Source organism: Momordica charantia (assembly GCF_013281855.1).
Source record: "Momordica charantia cultivar OHB3-1 chromosome 4 unlocalized genomic scaffold, Mcharantia_2.0 BLBB01000004.1, whole genome shotgun sequence".
Lineage (NCBI taxonomy): Eukaryota > Viridiplantae > Streptophyta > Magnoliopsida > Cucurbitales > Cucurbitaceae > Momordica > Momordica charantia.
The window spans coordinates 20,716,890-20,738,188 of record NW_028275162.1 but is presented as its reverse complement, the minus strand read 5'-3'; the positions used below and the strand labels follow the sequence as shown (position 1 = coordinate 20,738,188).

At 27.3% G+C, this 21,299-nt stretch overlaps 1 protein-coding gene across 1 annotated transcript; it reads left to right on the top strand.

Annotated features, from left to right (window-relative positions):
- Positions 1–13,938: 13,938 nt before the first annotated feature.
- LOC111015550 (nudix hydrolase 17, mitochondrial) lies at positions 13,939–15,581 on the top strand. Its single transcript, XM_022290619.2, has 5 exons — positions 13,939–14,197; positions 14,304–14,412; positions 14,511–14,594; positions 14,756–14,884; positions 15,059–15,581. Exons 1-5 carry the CDS (start codon positions 14,124–14,126, stop codon positions 15,188–15,190), a joined length of 528 nt encoding a protein of 175 aa, XP_022146311.2. The 5' UTR covers positions 13,939–14,123; the 3' UTR covers positions 15,191–15,581.
- Positions 15,582–21,299: the final 5,718 nt, after the last annotated feature.

Sequence of the window (21,299 nt, the reverse complement as noted above, 5' to 3'; positions counted from 1 at the left end):
CTCAATTGTTCTTTTTTTTTTTTTTTTTTTTTAAGTTTTGTGCCCTAGTTTTTTTCCCTTTTTCTTTTTCTTTTTTATTTTCAATACATTTACCAGGTATTTACCCTCTATTATACATATGATTAGTTTACTACTATTTTGTACTATTTTTAAATTTCTATTTAATATGAATGTTTTTAATTAATATATTTATCCTATTCTCTTGTTTATATTGGTTTATATACAATGTATCTATTCCATATCTACTTCATATATGTTGGTTTATATTGATTCTTTTATCTGTTATTGTTATATACATTCATTATATATATTACGATGCTCATTTTTCTGTATTTGCTAGTTGTTTTATTTGATGACATATTTTTCTACCATTTTACTAACTTAATTGTTAAGTACATTTTTCTTTGATGACGTAAAGCACCTTAAAAAAACAATAAAAAGTATATATGCATATATAAGTAATTATAGTTTAATAAAAAAAACCCTTTTTTTTTCTTTTTTCGATAGTTTTGAGTTGGTTAAACTCAATCCAAACTAATTTTATGAGAATTTTCATAAAATAACTCAACAGATTAGAGTTTAACTCATTTAATAAACCAAATCTAGGCCAAACAAATGTAATAATTTTCTTATTGCTCCAAATGGATCATATTTCCAGGTCTTTTTTTTTTTGTTTTTTTTTTGACAACATAATTTCCAGGTCTTTAAACACTCATAGGTCGGTCCTAATAGTTGAATATATATATGAAAAAAAGAATATTGGTTAATGGTTTGGCCTAAGAGAAATCAACCAAATTGAATTCCAAAATTACAATTTTCTTCTTTGCGAGAAGCAGAATAAAATTAAAACTGGATGGAGAACCCACAGGATTATTTATGGATTTTTGTTCATTTTAATTTCATGTAGACTAATATTATATTACATAGTTGAAATATTATTGGCAGTATTTTAAATTTTTAATATTCAATATAGAGATAAAGAATTTTACTTTGAATAAAATCAAACAAACATTTATCTAATCAGTATCACATATATGAATGTGGAAATTTTAGTACATTATCTTTATGAATTTAATAACAGTCCGAAAAAAAAACTTTATGAATTTAATGGAAAAAACATTCATTAACGTTTTTGTTTATTGTTTCTTATTTCAATTAAAAAAATAAAAAATAGATGCAGTTGCTAACTTTTCTGGAATTTTCCTTTCATTGAAAAAATAAACATAAACATGGTTGGTTAATCATTTCTTATTTATGGTTCTTTAACATTTTAATTAAAAGAGAGAGAGTTTCTATATTAAATTTAAATGTTTAATTTTAATTGTTATATTTACTTTTTAATAGTTATTATATGTCTTTTATAAGTTAATAATGATAAAATAATATTTTTATTTATGTTTTGGAAAAAAGCTGAAAATGGAACTTGATTTTGTTGTTTCTAGAATTTCCATACAAATTTGGAAACGTTTCTTAAAGAAGAAAAATGAGAAATTGGAATCATTATCAAACGTTTATATTTTTAAAAATCTAGAAACTTGGAAATAAGAAACAAAGAATTGAAGCCATTGCCAAACCCAACCTAAACAAATAAAAGCGTAACTAAACCTATGGAGTTTCATATATATTTGAGTATTATTCACATTTACATTTGAATATTATTCTTATTTATTATTATAGTGGTTTTATTTATTTAGTTTATTAAATTTTAAGTTATTTCATTATTTTGTTAAAGTTACAAATACATGTGTTAAAGTTACCTATGTAACATATGTGTTTAATTTTGAGTGAGATGTTACTTGTCTGTACAACTATAAATAGTTGTAGATTTCTTCATTTTGAGATATTCAAGCATACCTCAATTGAGTATTCTTCTCCTCTCACAAGAATTCTCTATTCTTTTTGAGTTATTGTTGTTGTTTGTGTTGAGAGCAAGTGTCTAAGAGTTCTGTCAGATCCGAGTAGTTCGAGGTTGCAGTTCTATTGGAGTTAGTCGTTGTATCCTGCTGAGACGATCGCTGTAGTCTGCTAGCAACTTGTGCAGAGCGAATAATTGTTTTCAGGTTAGCGCTATTGAAGCGTGTCTCGACTATTTTATCAAATTTTGATGTTCATCAAGTTGTTCAAATTTATATCATTTGTAGCCAGTTACGTTGTAATCTGTTAGTTAGTAATACACAGTTTATATATACAGCGTATATTTACCCATCAATAATTTGGTTAAGAAATTTCGTTCTTAATTAACTTATAACTTTTAAGTTGAGACAATTTCTTGATGGATATATACAAAGTTGGTTTTCCACATTGATCAACATCATGATTTTAATTTTGGAAGCTAAACTATTTTGTTCTTACACTATGTCCTTTGAAATAATAGATAACTATATATGATAAAAATGAATATTTTCTATACATAATGTGTAAATAGATATATTACATATAATTATATAGTTTATTCAACTAATGGAACTATAACTCATTTTCTCTCTCTCAAGAAGAAACGAAAGAGGGTATTTTCTAGAAAATAAACCAAAACAACATCTAATGCACTCAATTTTCTCTCTCCCTAGAAAAAATAAGTCTTTCCCAAAATGTATTATTACATGTCAATTAATAATTGATAATTCTAATATATTATATTTTTCTCTCAAGAAAAGAAAACAATTAAAAACGAAAATGAAGAGCCTTCTCTAGAAAACCTACAACTCATGAAAGGAGATTCTCTTGAGAAAAGAAGTGTCTTTTTTCAAATATCCGAGCTATAGAAAGACGTTTGCTTTGGACATGCCACTATCTTAGTCGTGAGATCGGCCTAAGGTAATCGGCGTATTCATATCAATGGGGAACTAGGATGCCATACGAAAGATCGTGTCTAGCAGAAATCTCCAATTTTGAGAAAGAGGACTTGTCTGATCGTAATCGTATGGACGCCTTGTTACACAACTGAAGGGTCTCTTTTCTCCTTTTGACCCTGTGGTCAAACATCGGATACAAATCAAAGATTGCATGTGCTGTTTACAATTCATTTCCCTAATTAATATGGAATTTTGTTTCCACCCCTTATAACCACAACAATTAAGATACTCTCACATTTAGTATAATCATCCATCAATCTTTTGAAAAGTTGAAAAGAAAATAGGTAAGAAAATTAATAAAATATTGAGAGATTTTGAATAGGGAAGTTGAAAAGAAAATAGGTAAGAAAATTAATAAAATATTGAGAGATTTTGAATAGGGAAGTTAAAATAAAATAGAAAAGGGGGACTTTTTGCTTAAATTTTGTACTGTTATATGAAAGTTCCATCAAATTTCTTGTGTTATAGAACTCTACCAAAGTTTTGTTTTGCTTTTTCACTTTGTCAAGATAATTGCATGTTTGTTTGTCTTTTCATGTTGGATACTAGGAATTGTTATAAAAATCAAAGAGAAAGTTCTTTTGTGTGTTGTTTAGCCTAGACTATCTCTCATATATGAGTTATTTAGTTAGGCAAAGTTGATCGGAACTTATAATTAGTTAAACGAGAGAATTCTTAAGATTCTTAAAGATACGTACGTCTTGTATAGATTCAAATTATATACGATCTAAAATAAAATTTCTCTGGTAGGTGACAAATTCAATCAAATACGATTTTCCACAACTACCTTGTATAATTCGGTTGTTTGGCTAGTACAATTAATTTTAACTTTCAGTGATAATAATCCACACGTTTGAATCTCTTCAATATTTAGATAAGGTAGAATGAAAAAGTCTTTAATCTTATAAAATACTATTTACGTTCAACCCCAAGCAAACATACGCATATATACGTACATCAAAACTATAATATTTTTTTCGATTTTAAATTCTTATAGTTTTGACTATATAATTTAACCAACCAAAATTACAGAAACGTCTCATTTCTTTAGCCAATTCGAGCATAGGTTAATAGATAAGATACCTATTACTATCTCAAAGTTTGATGGTCAAATCTTTCCTCCCAGAATCGTTAAATTCAAAAAAAAAATTAATTTCTTTACTTAACAATATCAATTGGGCATTAATATATATAATATATTGTGGATTGGTTCGAGAAGAAGATATTATTGCTTTTAGGGTTTTGAAGAAGACACAACAACACGACCTAAAATTATAAGCATTTCTTTTGATTATTTATATAGATAAAAATTTTAAAAATGATTTAACTTATTAGGTTGTGGAAAATTTAGAAACTTTATATTATAATATTTTTCATATATAGGACCCATCTCTTTAATCTACAATAATTTCCAAAGAACGTCAATTATAAAAATGAAGCATAGGTCACGTTTGCCCAAAAGTCTCTTTTAAATGGCGTAAAATAATATTAATCTATTTTTTAAGGCATTTTATTCAGCCTTTTGGGTTATTTTTGGCCTCTTACTGTCTGCCTATCCATCCATACGGCGAGAAGAGAAGGGGATAAAGTTTTTCTAAGAAGTTTCCTATTTATTTTATTTTGAATATTTTATCTTTGTTTTTGAATTTTATATAAAAATTTTGTTGATAAATTAGTAATTAAATTGCAAGATTTAATCCATAAATGTTAGTAGTTATATCTATTTAGTTTTGGAATATTTCTAAAATTTTCTAATTAAATATTGACGTGATATATTGATTAGATTGAAAAATAATAATTATGTACAATGGAATCAAAGAAATAGGCTAGCTAGACCTTTTTTTTCCCTCCCTCTCATTATTTTATCCAGAAAAGTTTGCTCCCTTAAACCACCTATTGCCATATCATTTCAAATTAATCACTTTTATTTTTAACATAATTTTAAATTAATCACTTGTTAATGCAATTGGATGTATTACTAATCAACATGGGGTGAGGATTTGAACCTCCAACTTCAAGATAATGAGTTATTCATATATGTTTTTACCTTGATATCTTGGCACAGACACATTATGATGTTAATTTCAAGAACTTTGTATGTTTTATAATAAAATTAACACAAGGTTAATTAAATACATTTTTTAAAAAATTTAGGAATTAAATAGATGTCAAAATTGAGAGATTAATTAAATTAAAATTTAACCAAAGTTATTTAACAAAAACTTCCAATGAGGTATATTGTTCATTTACCTTATAGTTATGGTTTAAATGCTTAATGAACAAGTACATTTATATATTTATAGTTGCATGAGTAGGATTAGGTATCAAGTTTCAAAATTAATTTAGATTTAGATTAAATTATCAATGAAACTTATTTTCCAATAATCATTACTTCTCTCCATCAGGAAGACAACTAAAATAATTTTTGATAGTCAATAATGAGAAGGAAATATTTGGGGGGAAAAGCTTATTTATGATTACCAAATTGTATATTTGGTGTATTTTTTTAGAGTATTTTTCAAGCTTTTCGAATTAAAAAGATTCAAATTTCTTAGATGTGATGAAAAAAAAGAGAAATATTTTGCACATTTTTTTTAGCATTCTCAAGTTTCTCAAACAATTTAAAATTTTCAAATTTAGTCGGTTTGAACCATTTAAATTTGAAACAAAACAACAAAAGAGAGTTCTAGAGAGAGAAATTTCACATTTTTTTAGTACTCTAGAACTTCTCAATTTACAAAATATTTAGATTGTTTGAATTATCAATGGTTTAAATTATATGGAAATATCAATCGTTTAAATTATATGGAAATTTATGGGTGACTAAATTTTGACGCCTATTTTAGAAAATGTCTATTTATTTTTAGTTTTGCAAAGATGACTAAAAGATATTTTAAGAGTTTTACAAAATATAGCGGTTTTTCACCAAGCTTATTTACTCTTAATTTTCGTTATTTTGTAATCTAGCTAAAAGCGTTTTTGAAAATCTTAACAAAAATTTAGAAATTTTAAAAATATATTTTTTATTGAAAAAAGAAACTCCCTAAGAATTTAATAGGATGAATAGAACAACAAAAATTGTGAAAAAAAGAAGAAGAAGCTAGATTTATATGTTTTTTTTTATATAGAAGGATTTGAATTTCAAAATTGGTTAAAAGTAAATTACAAAATAAATAAATAAACAATAGTGAAATACAAAAATTTTAAAATCCAGAAAAAAACATAATCGTTATCCAATCTCTAAAATTTATCTAGAAAATTCTAATTAAGAAATGGAGAAGAAACTAAATTAAAAAATAAAGATTTTGCATGGAACTTTAGAAGGTGCCATAAAAACAAATTAATTTAGTGTGTCCATGTCACGTGAGGTAGTGGGAAATTAAAATATCATTAATAGAAATAATAAATAAAAGAGAATGGTGCTAAAATTTCCAAGCTCCACCTCATTATTTATCAATTGGTCCAAAATTGAAAGCGACAACAAATTTATTTTAAGTATTTTTAAAATTTTCCGCCGCTTGTATCTAGCTTCTTTTGATAAGAACAAATTCATGAAGGCAAAAACTACCTTTTAAAATAATTTCCATTACATTATTTCTTATATTTAATTTAATTACATTATATGAACATGAAGTGATAGGCATAGTAAAATATTGTCTACATAAAACTAACCCATAAAACGACTAAAACCAATATGAAAGCTTAATCGGTCAATTTAATATAGTTTATATCTTATACTATTTTATGTCATATTCATTTTATATGTATTGTAAATTTAAAAATTATGGATCAAATTATATTTTTCCATCCTTCATGCGTGTGACAGTTTTTTTTTTTTTTTTTGAATTTGTTGATTCTAAGGGTCTTTTGTTAGAATAGTTCTGAATGCAATAAAAAAATTTATGGAATGCCGATATGATAATAATTTTTAGAATAATTATTAAAGATATAAAATGTTGAGATAATTGATAAGAATATAAGCAGAAAATTCATTTTACCCTTATACAAGTTAGTTTTAATCTTAAATATTTAGTCTCAAATTTGAATAAAGTGTAAAAAATACCTATTTGAGAAAGAAAAATATTTGGAAATGTCCAAATTTAGCTAAAAAACATCCAATGGGACGAGAAGAACTAGCGACCATCAAAATAATTTTGTCCAATCACAATCGGATACAATTTTTATTTTTATTTTAAATTTTTTTATTAAGAGAGAGAAGATTCCAAAAGTTATCATGTCAAAAATTCACCAATGGCTTTTGCAGCTTGTCCGCCGCACAATTGGAAATTGGTGTATTTTATATCCATTTCCCATCTCACCAATAAATTTCCTCTTTTTCATATTCACAAATTATTTATTATTTCTAGAATCAATATGTTAATTTTCTACCATAATTTATTTGGTGAGGTAAATTTAAAATGTGACACTACTTGATTAGAACGAAAGACTAAGATCAACAAACAAACACTCAAATTTAATATTTGCATGACGACGAATCTGGAAAACGTACGTCGTCCAAAATTAAATAATAACGGCTAGTCAACTGATATATAATCAGACCAATCCTTAAAATTTATAACTCATCTCGAAGTTGATTTGACTTCGAGTGGATATGGGGCGAGAAATAATAGTGCATATAGTTGTTGAAATTTGTGAGAGGCCAACCACATGCATTTTTGAAATTAAAACTTTTTAGGAGGTGAGTTCCCAACTACTCCATTAATTTGGTTTTGAAGGGTCTTTGCAAGTCAATTCTATTTTGGCATTAACAGAAAAAAAGAAAAAAAAGGACCCAAATAATAAAAGACACGAAATAATGACAAAATGTTCTGAAAAAGTGGGCGGGTCCATATTTATTTATTTATTGGTTTTTTTTAAATATCTATTTATTTATTAGGTATAATATACGGATATAATTTCACACTCTAAAGTATGTGGCACGTGGGAGTAGCATACGACCAAGTCAAAGGTTTCCAAATGAAAACGCTTTGCTAATGCTGAGTCTTCCTTTGAATGCGACTTAAATTTTATTTTTTTGATGTATACTTCAAATTCATGCATTGAAAATGTGATTTACTTGATGATTTATTTATTTGAATGGGAAAATAATTACAAAAATAACATAATCGGTTAGAATCTATATAAATAAATTAAATTTATCCAACCCATCAGCGAACCCCTATGTTCATGTTTCCTCTCCATTTATATTGATTTCACTTGATGGGTCTTGAGTTTTTGGGTTGAGTGGTGGTTTATTCATTATAATAACTTTTTGTTATAACATGTGAGGGTGGGAATCAAATTCACAACCTGAACTATATGTTAAATGCCGCTTAGCTATACTCGTTTTGGCCAAACAATATTTTTCAACTGACACCCTGGAATAATAAAATTTTAGATATGTATTGTTACTTTGTTTAGCACTTTTAAATTTTTATGTTTCTATAAATAAATTATTGAATTTTTTCTTTTGATTCTAATAAGTCTATGTCATTAATACTATCATTTAAATGTTGATTTGACATGACATGGTAGCGAGAAGCAGCATAAGGGAAAAAAAATTCTATAAGAGTATGAACTTCATTATCAACCACATAACATCATTTAATAATGATATGAGATCCACTAATAATTATTTATGAAAGGATAAAAATATGGTGTGAACTAAGAGAATAAGTACTTTCATTCATTATTTAATGATTTGGGATACAATAATATTAAATAATTATTTTTTAAAAAGACATATGGTGTGAATAAAGAGTATAAGTACTTTATAATACTAATTTTCTTTCCCAATTGGATAGAATAAGAGTGGAAGAAAAAAAATATCCATTTAAAATCTATTTTAGTGCTCTTTTCTATTAAATTGCGGTAAGTTAATTGGCGATTTGTACTTTTTATTATTATTTATTTTTATGAAATAGTTCATTTAAAATAAATCATCGGAATAAACACAAATTTACAAAACACGATATTTCTGAAATTTAAAACTGATTTTTGGAAATTTGACTAAAATAATAGAAGTGTTATTAATCAAGAATTGTTTTTTTTTTTTTCTAGTTTAATAAATTAAAAGTGAAAAGAAAACAGAATAAACGAGTTTGAAAGCAATCTCAAAGCTAAATTGAACTCGAATTAATTAAATTATAATATAAATGTTTGATTTTGAAACAATGTCAAAAGGGGAATTATTATAAAGTGATGATGGTGGTTTAGAAAAACTATGGATGTGGTTCTTCTTGAAGATAACTGAAAATTACCAAATAAAAAAAAATGTGTCAATTGTTTTTTGGATGCCCATTATTCTTTTACAGCTGATTTTTATAAGGTGTGAAAGACTATTTATTGAGACTTTTAAGCCTCGCATCAAATTTTCCTTCCTTTTTTCTTCTTAATTCTTAATTATTCTTTCTTTTGGAGATGCATGCATCTTAATTCGGCTTATTTCCTTTGATTTTTTTTTTCATAAACATACGAGGTTAAAATCTTATTTGTATTCCTAAGTTTTCACATTTATTTTATTATTTTATTTAAAAGTCACATTTATTTATTTTAGTACTTATATTTTTAATATTTTTTTTCATTATCTTTCTGTTAGTTCAGTCGGAAATTCAATCATCAACTTTTAAGGGGCCATTTCTTTGGAGGGCTTTTTGGGTGGGAATGGACATGAACAAAGTAAAACACTTGTTTGTTACACAGATTTGAAATCATCTTTTCTTGGGAATAGCTTATTTCCATGGACAAGGACTTTCTTTTCCTCTCAATTCATGGATTTGTCCATGAATTTTGTGCCAAAATATCTCTTCATTTAAATATTTTTTAATGTAATTATTTATTCAAATTAATTAATTAAAATTAGTTAAAATATTTAAATTAAATTTATAATTAATAAAACAACATTAAAATTTTACAAATAATGTATCAAATTAATTATTCTATTGTAATAAATGAATTAATTAAAGTGTATACTTAATTTTTTAAATAAAAAATATAATTAATTGATGCAATTAATAAGATGAAAATGATCAATTTTGTTAAACACATAAAATGATAGTCATTAAGATTGATTGTTAAATAAAATCAACACAACATAAATTTAGATATATTATTTATAACATATTTATTAAAGGGTGAAAGCTTTATACAAATATATCATTTCTCTAAATATGTATATATTGTATTTTAGTTAAATAACATTTAATATTAATATTGATTATTGTGCTAAATTGTCAATATAGCTAAATTGTTAATTAAAAATTTAGAATGCTAATATAAAATAATTTAATTTATATAATTTATTTATTTATTTAAATTTGATTTGTTATTAATCAATGTTTACAATGACATAAAATGCATATTTCTAGAGTAATCATACAAAATAAACATATATGTAATTCATTTCCAGACATCTTAATCCTGGACATGTATACAACCAAGCACAGTTATCTTTGTTTTCTTTGTTTCCCAGACATCTTATTCCCAAGTATCTTCATCCCAGCATCTTAATCCCAGACATCTTTTTTGAAACCTTGAACCAAACGACCCTAAGATATTAATAGGTACCTTATCCATAAAAGTATTTTCTTTATTGTTAAAATTATAGATTGCATTTTATAGAACATCTACATGAATTGTCTTAATTAAGTCAACTGCATTGTGTCTGCGTTGGATCTGGAAGCAAAACTGAAATATTATATGAAAGTTTAGCAATAAGTTGGCGAAGTTTCAATTTTGTTTAATAGGTCTTCGAAGTTTCAAAAGCGTCTATTAGATTCTTGAATTTTGTTTCTAATAGGTCTTTGTCAAATTTGATACTTAATAAAATTCATGGAACTATTAAATACAAAATTGAATTTTGTGTAAGCCGAATCGCACCTCTCAATTTTACTTCTAATTAGGTATGTGAATTTACATTTTCTTTCTAATATAATAAAGACCCATTAAACACAAAATTTAAAATTCAAAGACCTATGAACATTTCTTAAACTTCACGGACTTATGAGATACTAAATTGAAACTTCAAAAACTATTCTTTTAAGTTTAGGGACCTATAAAATACAATCTTGAAAGTTTAGTGACTAAATTTTACATTTAACCTAAGCCCTATTACGATCCTTAGAAATTTTAGATTTATTTTATTCTAGTTTCTAAATTTAAAAGATGTGTATTTTGGTCACTCAACTAAAAGAAAAGAAAAAACATTAAATTTTGGTCGTTACCGTTATTATTACTCCAATGTTCGCAGTTTGCCCCTCTCAATATACACCTCAACTAGCATATGTACTTTCTTGACATACTCCCATTAGTATATTAATCTTAACATACTTGAAAATCAAAGTCACATCATCTATTTGTCAAATAATTAATAAAAAAAATTAACATAATAATCAAGTATAAAACTAAATATTTGTCTCAAATTATAGGACCATAAAGTAAATGTTAAAATAAAAGATACCATTGAAATACAATCGGAGTATAATGATCTGTTCGGTAATATTCAATTTATTGTTTTTCGTTTTTAATCTTTGAGGAATAGCACTGTTGGATCATTATTTTTGTTGTTAAAAAATATTTATTTCCTTTTTTTAATTAAGAAAGAAAAAGAAATAATAAAAACAAGAAACAGTTACTAAATTCGATTCTATTTTTACCGTTATCAACCACGTTCACAGTATCCAAATTATAGTGTGATTTCGTTAAAATAAATGAAAGACTGAAAAGTACAAATGGAAAGTTACAGAAAGAAAAAGGCTACACGGACTTGGGACCAAAAAAAAAAAAAAGAAGAAGAAGTTATTTTAAGATATATATATTTAAAAAATAGTATAATTGTCATTTTCAAAGTTCCAAACACTTGCAATCATAAAATTGCTCAAGGTTTATTTTATTTGACTTTGGGTTTAATGGGGACATCATAATTGTTATTATGTGTTGACTAATTTTTACCTAAAAAAAAAAGTCCCTTTTAACACCTATAAAAACTTTGGTAAAATAAAATTTCTTTCCCTTTCTTAGTCGTAAACTTTACTCATACATATTAGATTTTATTTTGATTCTCAAATTTGGTATGGTAAGTAATAGATAACATGAATATAGTTTAACAGTAATTGATACCTACTTTTTTTTTCAAGTCAGATGTTCAAATCTCCATATTTCAATTTGTGGTAAAGTAAAAAAAAAATTATGAACGTAAAGTAAAAATCATTCTAATTACTCTTAAGAATGAGTGCTTTTCAAAATAACTATATTAACCAACCATGATGTAAAATTGAATCAAGCTAATCTAGTTCTTGTCATGTTTTCCAATGAGACCTTTGTATTCTAAAAATAGTTCTGAACTGCAAATTATAAAAACAAAAACCCTTTTTAATGCATTTAATTGTAAAGGTACAATTTGTAATTATCCTTTTTTTCCTCCTAAGTATTTTTAGTTCCGTTTCGACACTTTTCAATTTAGTCTTTACTCTTTAAAATTTTCCATTTTAATCTCTGATTCATCAATTTATTACCAATTTTTTTAGCACAATATGTGGATATGGGGAATCGAACTCACAATCTCTTAATTTGAGATATATGTCAATTACCAATTAACTTTAACATTTACCGATATACTTAAAAATATTAAAACACAAGATTCAATTTAGAATTTTTAAATTATAGAAATTAAATTGAAAAAAATTAAATGACTAAATATATTTAACATTTTTTTACACCGACGTACGTGTCGGTCACCCCTACCTACATTTATTACAATATTAAATGCAAAATAAAATAAAAAGAGGAAGCATTTAATATTCCAAATCCCAAACATGGGAGAGAAATTATTGGGAATCAAAAATTGCAAGCTCCATAAATCCCAAAGGAGTCAACGTTTCCCATAAAAACAAAATGGGAGACTCCCTCTCCATCCAATCAGGGACTGTGATTGGTTGGATTGAGGTATTTTTTGACCCAATCTAATTGTCCAAGTCTAAATTTATTCATACTAAATAATTTTTATTCAATATTAAACTTAATCCAACCATAAAATATTTAGATTTAGTTAGTTCTGATTTAACCATTCTAAAAACTATAAGTAATTTCTAAAAATCTTTATAAGATAAATAATCCATAAAAAATCATGGAATGAAATGAAATTAAAATAAATATGAGAAATAGTTTCGAAATTAATAATAATTTCGATTTCAATTCAACGCAAACAGATTGTAGGTGAATCCTTCGACAAATATATACAACTTTTATTTATTTGAATGAACACAACTCAAACAAATTTATAATTCAATTCAAACCGTATCAGTTAGGTTGAGTTAATAAGGATCTATTTGGTGGGAAATTCGGATTTTGTCTTTTGTTTTCACATATACTGAATCCAATGGCTTGAGTGAATAAAGTTTCCAAGATTTGAGAGATTTGTTTTTGAAAACTGTGATCCAAATAGTATAAATTCTGAAAAACGATTTTTTTTATATTTTCAGTATTTTCAGATTTAGAATTTGAAAATTTTAAGATGCATAATTACATTAATGATACAAACTTTGATAAATATATTACTTTATATTATAAATTTGTTAAAATTAAAAATGTATTCTAAATTACATAATTATACACCATTTATAAAAAAAATGTTAATAAATAAATTAATAAATATTTAGTTTGTAACTACTCATAGTTTATAAATATATTATTAAACACGTTGAACCATTCAATTATCAAATTTGCTATCAAACACTCCTCTGAAAACGCTAAAAATAAAAAATAAAACTCTTCTTAATTTTAGATTTACGTTTTCTAATTACCAATCAAAACGCAACTAAAATTTCTTCGGTCATAAAGTTATTTTTGAAGGCTCTGGCGCATATGAGTTGTTGAAGGAAACGACACGGAAGGTGAATTAGAGCCCAGAAGGCGATGCGAGTCGTCCCCTCAAGTGGGCGCTGTGTCCCTCTTCCTTTCATTGTGGGCTTACGCTGTCTCCACGCTGATCGCACGCTCACAAAGACCTGTGCCCCTTTATCTTCCAATCCGCCCCCTTTTTTACGCGTACTTTTGTCCCCGCGGTTATCCCCATCATCAACACCAACCACCCCTTTTCTATATATATCCCGCCCCTTCCCTCCACCCTTTCCAATCCAATTCTACCACATCCTTCCCCTTTTTCTAATCTTAATCTTCCATAAATTGCCCAATATTCGATCCGGGTCTCTGGTTTCTTGGCTTGATTTGGAGATTCTGTTTCTGATTTCTTGTTGTGTTTCGAGAATTGAGAAGATGGCTTGTTTGGTTTCTCGTACTGGGAGGGAATTGCAGAGATATAATCATATGGGGTTTCGCCAAGTTGTGGGGTGGGTGCTGTTTCTTTCTCTTTTCACATCCAATTTTTTGTTCTGTTTGTTTTTGTTTTTTCTGAAATTCTCTTGATTGACGTGGAGAAATGTTGGGTTCTTGCAGTTGTATACCTTATAGATTCAAATGTGGCGAGGACGGGATGAAGATTGATGATGAATATGAGGTGCTTGTGATAAGTTCTCAGAAGGGTCAGGGCCTGATGTTTCCCAAGGTACTGAAATGAAACAACTTATATCAATGATTTCAATTATTTTCTTCAATTTGGTTCTCGTCATTAAAGAGATTTTTCCTTTTCATTTCCTGTTGTAGGGTGGTTGGGAGCTTGATGAATCCTTGGAACAAGCTGCTTCTAGAGAGTCACTTGAAGAAGCTGGGGTTCTTGGCAAAGTTGAGGTGGGTCTTCTGTTCTATTGCAAGTCTTTCTTTTTCCATTGTATTTCTGGTTTTGGAACAACACTCTCTTTGAAGCCATGAAAAGTTTCAAATCAAATATCAATGTCCCCAATAACTCCTTTAAGCTGAGTTTTAAAATGGGTTTGCCTCTGTTTTCTCAGACTCAACTTGGAAACTGGAGATTCATCAGCAAAAGCCAAGGCACATACTATGAAGGCTATATGTTCCCATTATTGGTTGAGGAGCAACTTGACCTCTGGCCAGAGAAACATGTTAGGCAGAGAATATGGGTACGTTTCCAAAATCATACTCACTTTTTCCAATTAATTAAAGTCCTCGTAACCTAAAGAAAATCTTCGATTTCATTATAAACACAAGAATTCAAATCTGGAAAACCTTAGTTATGGTATTGCATCAATACAATTGTGTCTAATATATGGGTTGAACTTGATTTTTACTCTCAGATGACTGTAGCCGAAGCTAGAGAAGTATGCAGACACTGGTGGATGAAGGAAGCTTTAGATATCTTAGTTAAAAGACTAACATCCATGGGAGAGCAAAAGGATAATGATGATCTTCTAGAAACTGATCTGTAAGAGAAAGCTCAGTCTTGTTTTTTTCTCTTCCTTTTCCCTTGTAAATATGGAAATGGAAAATGATGCTGGGGGCCATGTGGAAAGTAAAGGGTTTGATCTCTCCTTTTCTATGATCTGATGCCATCAAACTCATAGAAAGAAGGAAGCCATATTGCTGACATCCAAAAGCTTTGTCTGGCACATGCTGCAGAAAATAAAATGAAAGAGAGAGAAGGAGAAGAGAGAGAGAGGGAGAGGGAGAGAAAGGGAAAGAAAATGAAAAGAAAAGGAAGGGGAAGGGAAGGGAAAACTATAGCAGAAGATCAACTTGTACATGATTGGGGCTTTTTCCATGACTAATTGTGAATTACATCTGTTATAGCCAATGATATAGTTTTTTTTCTTTTTGTTATGTGTCATCAGTTTTGAAAGAATACAAATGGATATTTAGATAGCATCTTAATCCACTTGCAACTGATAGGGAAAATTGGGTAAGGCTCTCAATCAAGTAATACTTCTTCACCACACTTGTTTCTTGCCTAAAAGTAAACTCCTATTCCTTAAAAGAGCTTCCTTGCTATAAATTTGAAGTTATCCAAACTTTGTGATTGCTCACCTTATTTGATTGCAAGGTTGGTTTGTTGAATTGAAATGTCCCAAGTTCCAACCTATTACTTAGTGTAAAAGATGTATTGTTTGTCCATAAAAACTTGATAAAAGAGACGTTTGCACTGCAGCTCTTTACCTCATTCGATGTTTTTCTTCACTTATATACTTATGATCTTCTCCTTTTTAGCCGATGTGAGATTTTGGTCGTACTTTCAACAATCCTTCCCTTGTACAAAATATCACTAAGTTTCATCTCAAATAGTCATTCATTCTAGCTACCACTTTCAGTCATGTCGAGAGCTTCCTCTTATCCAGGCTCACTCCTTTTATCTGGAGTGCAAAAACTTGCTTGCTCTTAGTATGTAGTAGATATATTGTTATCCATAGAAATTTGATAAAGAGATGTTTGCATACCTACCCACAATTTCTCTAAGGTTTCAATTAGTAGACTTCGTTCTATTGAAGATGTTGTCCTTCATTTATATACCTATGATCATCTCCATGTCTCCCCTCAAATAGTCCAAATAGTCATTAATTCTATCACTCTCGATCACATTAAGAGCTTGCTCTTATTGAGGCTAACATCTTTTTTCTCTAGAGCACACTAGCTTGCTTTTACTAGGTTATCTCCTTTGTTTATTATTTAAAAAAAATTTTGAACACACCTTGTATATGATAGAGATCAATCATGCATTACATGGTAGGATAATTTGGTGTTAAATACGTTTTAACACACTCATAATAATTGTCACACATGGCTATATCTTAGAGGCTCACAAAATTTTATTTGTTCAAACACCAAATGATTCCATCAACATGGCTAAGTTTGGGGCACGACTTTAATACCAGTTATTAGAGGCAACAGTCCTCTCTATATTTCCACAATGATAATAGGCTCTCCTGATTTTACTTTCGGTTTCACCAGCCTCATATCAAAGAAAATATTATTCTTTTACTTATATACCCATAATTATATTGTAGGGTTAGGCTCTTATGTGCACACAAGCTGGTTCTAGTCTGGTTACTTATAATCCAAACCTAACATTACAAAAGTTAAAGGATCTAAAATGGATAATATTACAACTTCAAGTTTTAAATTGATTCAATAAGTTAAAGTTGAGGCCTGAAAAAATGACGCGTAAGATGTGAGGAAATTTGAATCTCGAATCTTTTAGTGGTCTTTAAGGCAAGAAGTTGAGTGGAGTGGATAAATTTAATCTTGGTTTGGAGAGAGGAGTTTATAAACCTCGAATTCAACTCCACACTTTATTTCCCCCTCTTTCTTCTCTTTCTTCAAATGGCCCCCACCGCCTTACATATATTTTCTGTCATTTCTCTTTTCACTCGTCACTTTTTTACTACCATATTACTCTCTCATCTCTTCCTCAATTTTTTTTTATTTAATTGATTCAATTTTCTGACAAATTAGTTGATTTCATCTCTCCGTGCCCTAATTGTAAATATTGAAGTTTTCTAAATTATAAAATAATTTTTTTTAGTGGTAGATTTATACAATTGTTTCCCATTATAATTATGACTATTTATAATTGTCTTTTATTGAAAAATATATATTTATATGAACTATAATTCAATTTTATGTACATGTAGTCTAGTTATAAAACAAATTTAAGAATACAAAACCTAGATAATTAAGTTTCTAACATTTGATTCAATCCAATTAATTAAATACTTAAATTTAATTTTAACTTTTGGGTGAAGAGGTTATTTTATTTTGAAATTATTGTTTCTCTTTTATTCATATTTAAATTTAAATAATGACATGTATAAGAAATATATATAATTTAAAATAAGGAGTAGTTTATTTTGGATTTATATATATGTATATAATTTCAAGCTAACAAATATTAAAATAAAAGAATATATTTAATTTTTAAATTAATCGTATTCATAGTAACAAAATTATAAATGGTATTTTATTTCGAACTCACTAAAATAAAATTAATAAAATAATTAATATTTAAATTAAAATAACTATTACTTTTTAAATTAGACAGTCAAAGTAACATATTTTCTCAAGTGTAATTACTTTTCAAATATAAAAGAATTAATTATCTATTTTTTTTTCTTTCAAAATATTAAATAAAAGGATTGTATTTTAGTTTGAAATATTTATAAAAAAGAAAACTAACCAATTATCTTGATGGATCAAGTCTTTATTAATTAAAATTTGAAAAGGTTTTAAAATCTAGCTCTAATCCTACACTACAATCAAATTGTAATGAAAAAATCAGCAAATAAAAACTCTAACCTATACAAATCCATGATAAATAATTCCTTATCCCAAAGTTAAAAGGAAGACTAAACAACTAATTAACTCTTCCAAATTTATTTTGCAGATTAAAGAACTTCAGATTTAATAACTCCTTGCTCCAAATACCTTCTTCCGGACTATCCTAAGGTTGATTTTGAATTATTTATATTATATTCCTAATTAGAGAGCTATTCTATTGTTGATTTTACGTGAATAATATTCTGATCAAAGATTATTTCAATTACAAAGAAGATTTTGAAAACTTTCTTTCTCGTGTGTGAAATTTCACTAATATTTTAGGAATTATCATTTAAAAAATGCAAATTTTAGTCTACGAGATTTGAATTAGGCATTGGTTCGTTGATTTCAAAATATACACTTTAATCCTTTGAGGTCTGTAAAATAATTCTAAATTATCTCTAAGTTTAATTGATCGTTAGTTGACTAATTAAAATGTGGTGTGTTCGTTACTTTCTAATTGGATATGATTGTGTGGCCAGGTAAAGTAATTTTTATTTATATTTCTGTATTCAACTGTGAGGTGACAAGATGATGCGTCATCTTTTCCACACCCATTTTTCCTCCCTCCCATCTCCTTCTCCTCCTATTTTTCGATGAACTTTGTCATTGCCACCATCATCAACGCTACCGATGTCGAATTCGATTCAAATCGTCACATTATAGTCCAATAACTATGTTCATTATGATGCCAACATTCCATTAGATAAACACTAATGATTAGATGAACTTAAAGGATTATTCAGAATAGCTTTTAAAACCTCGAATATTAAAGTATTCATCTTGAAATCTCATAAACCAAATAAAAGAAAGAGAGAGTTCATGATTAAACATACTTTTCTTCTATTTTCCCTTCTTTCCTTTTTGGAAATCATAAAAAGAGAAGAGAGAAGGTATAATAAAAAAGACTTCCAATGGTCATTACGTGTTTATATTTGTTTCTTACTCTTACCAATTATAATCTTTAATCGAATATAAATATAAAAAATGACGATAATTGAGGAAAAAATTGGGGAACAATAACTTTCTTTTATCAAAGTTTTAAATATCGATGTCGATAAAATTGTCAAGATCTCAATTTTATGGAAATGTCAAATGGAAATACGATTAAATATCGATGTCAATATATATTATTTCTGAAAAGATTATAAAAATAAAAATGCGTATAAAATATTTAAATTAACAAATAAGCATTTCACCATCTCTGAAAAGGAAAAAATGATTATTATTAATATTAAGTCTACATTAGTAATATTTTATTGATATATATATATGTTTTTTATATTTTATCGATTTTTTTTATAATATTATGAAAATATCAATTTATATTTGATGATGATGTCGAACTCATAAATACATGAAAATATAAATGGAAATATGGACGTGTTTTTTACTTAGCTTATGATATTGATTGATCATAACTTTTGGCCCCTTCACCGTTACTAAATGGGCAGAAAAAGCCAGAGACATGTGGGGTCATAAAAGACATTTCTCCCCTTACCTAATACCTAATAGGGCAATATGAAGGACAACCATTGGTGAGCTCAACAAGCCTTGGCCATGGCTTCCAAGTTGTTTGATATGTCATTTTTTTCCCCTTTTTGTTTAATAATCTGGAGGAGAAGAAGCCTTTAAAGGTTGTTGGCTTGGTTTTTATGGTCAAAATTAGAATTTGGGAAGTGTTTGCTTCCTTGGCTCTTGCTTATTGTATTTTTTTAATTAATTATTTTTAAAATGTTGTCAAGTTGGCAACTATATTTATCATCCTCATCCATCTCTCCCATGGCTTGGATAGATGAAAAGAATTGAAGAGTTTGGTGGGTTGTAAAACTCTTTTGGGTGTGTGAAGACTAATTCCAGATATCGATTGATAATCATTTTGGTCGTTTGGTAATTTTTCTATTTTCTGTTTTTGTTCGCATTTTTCATTTTTTGAGAAACAAACTTGTTTGGAAATACATCCCGTTTCTCATTTCTAAAATTTGAGAAACGTAATCTCATTTTTGTTTCTTAGTCTAGATTAAATAATATAGATTGTGAATTAAAATTGATCTTCAGTCTGGTTGGTTTAGGTGCACGTATGTATATCCTATCCAACTTTTGGGATCTTGATTCGAATCACATTAATAGCATAATAATATTTTTTATAATATATATATATATATATATATATATATAATACTTTCTATTTTTCGGAACATCTTTTCAAATAAAAATATTTGAAAATTTATTCCTTATTTAAAGTTAATAATTTATATTTTTATACTAAAAAATGTATATTTTCTGTAGTGAACGATGGTTCTTGAAGTATTTAGTTTTGTAACTTATGACTAGGTCATAATAAAATCATGAATACCACTTGAATCGTGTAAATTTGGAAGAAATAAGATTCATTATTCTTTATTCTCAGTTGTATTGAATATTGATGAATGATTGATTTCCAATTGAGATTGCTTTATTTTTTTTCCTCAGGAGAGGGTAGGAAATGTCATTTTCATTCTTTCATCTTCCATTGTTTATCTTTTCCTTCCACAAAATGTGGACCTCCCTTTATTTAAATTTGATTCTCATCCTCTCTCTCTATATATATCATCTTCACTACTATTCAAAATTTAATCTATATATATATATATCATCTTCACTACTATTCAAAATTTAATTAAAAGATTTTACACTATAGCGTAGATATATAATATGTATTTCCAAAAAAAATGTTGAACTTTTCCTAGATATACATATGTATGATTATTTAATTTAGATTATGCTATTTAGGTAATATTTCAAACTTTGCCCTATATTTAAAAATACTTAAAAAGCACTGAAAAATCCTTTATTTAATGTTTTTCTAAAAGTGGTTAAACTTTAAGTTAAAAATATATATTTTTAAAATTATTCCAAACTCACCCTAAATCAAATAGTTTATTATATGTACCTTCCTAGTTTTCATATTAAGATCTAATTGCCACTTTAAAGGCCAAGCCGTTTTATATTTTGAAAAATATCATGGTCAAAATACTGAAAAAAATATATATGAAAAATTATAGTATAAGGTTAAATTTGAAATAAAATAATTAGCACAGGGTAACACTGAAAACTACTTAAAATGTAAAATAAAATGGTATACATGATAAAATTTGTATGTATTTTTACAAAATCGTTTTCTGGTTGGGCTTTTCAAGTACCCAAACACTCGTAATTCCGGGCACGGATAAGGTATTCCTGTTACCAAAC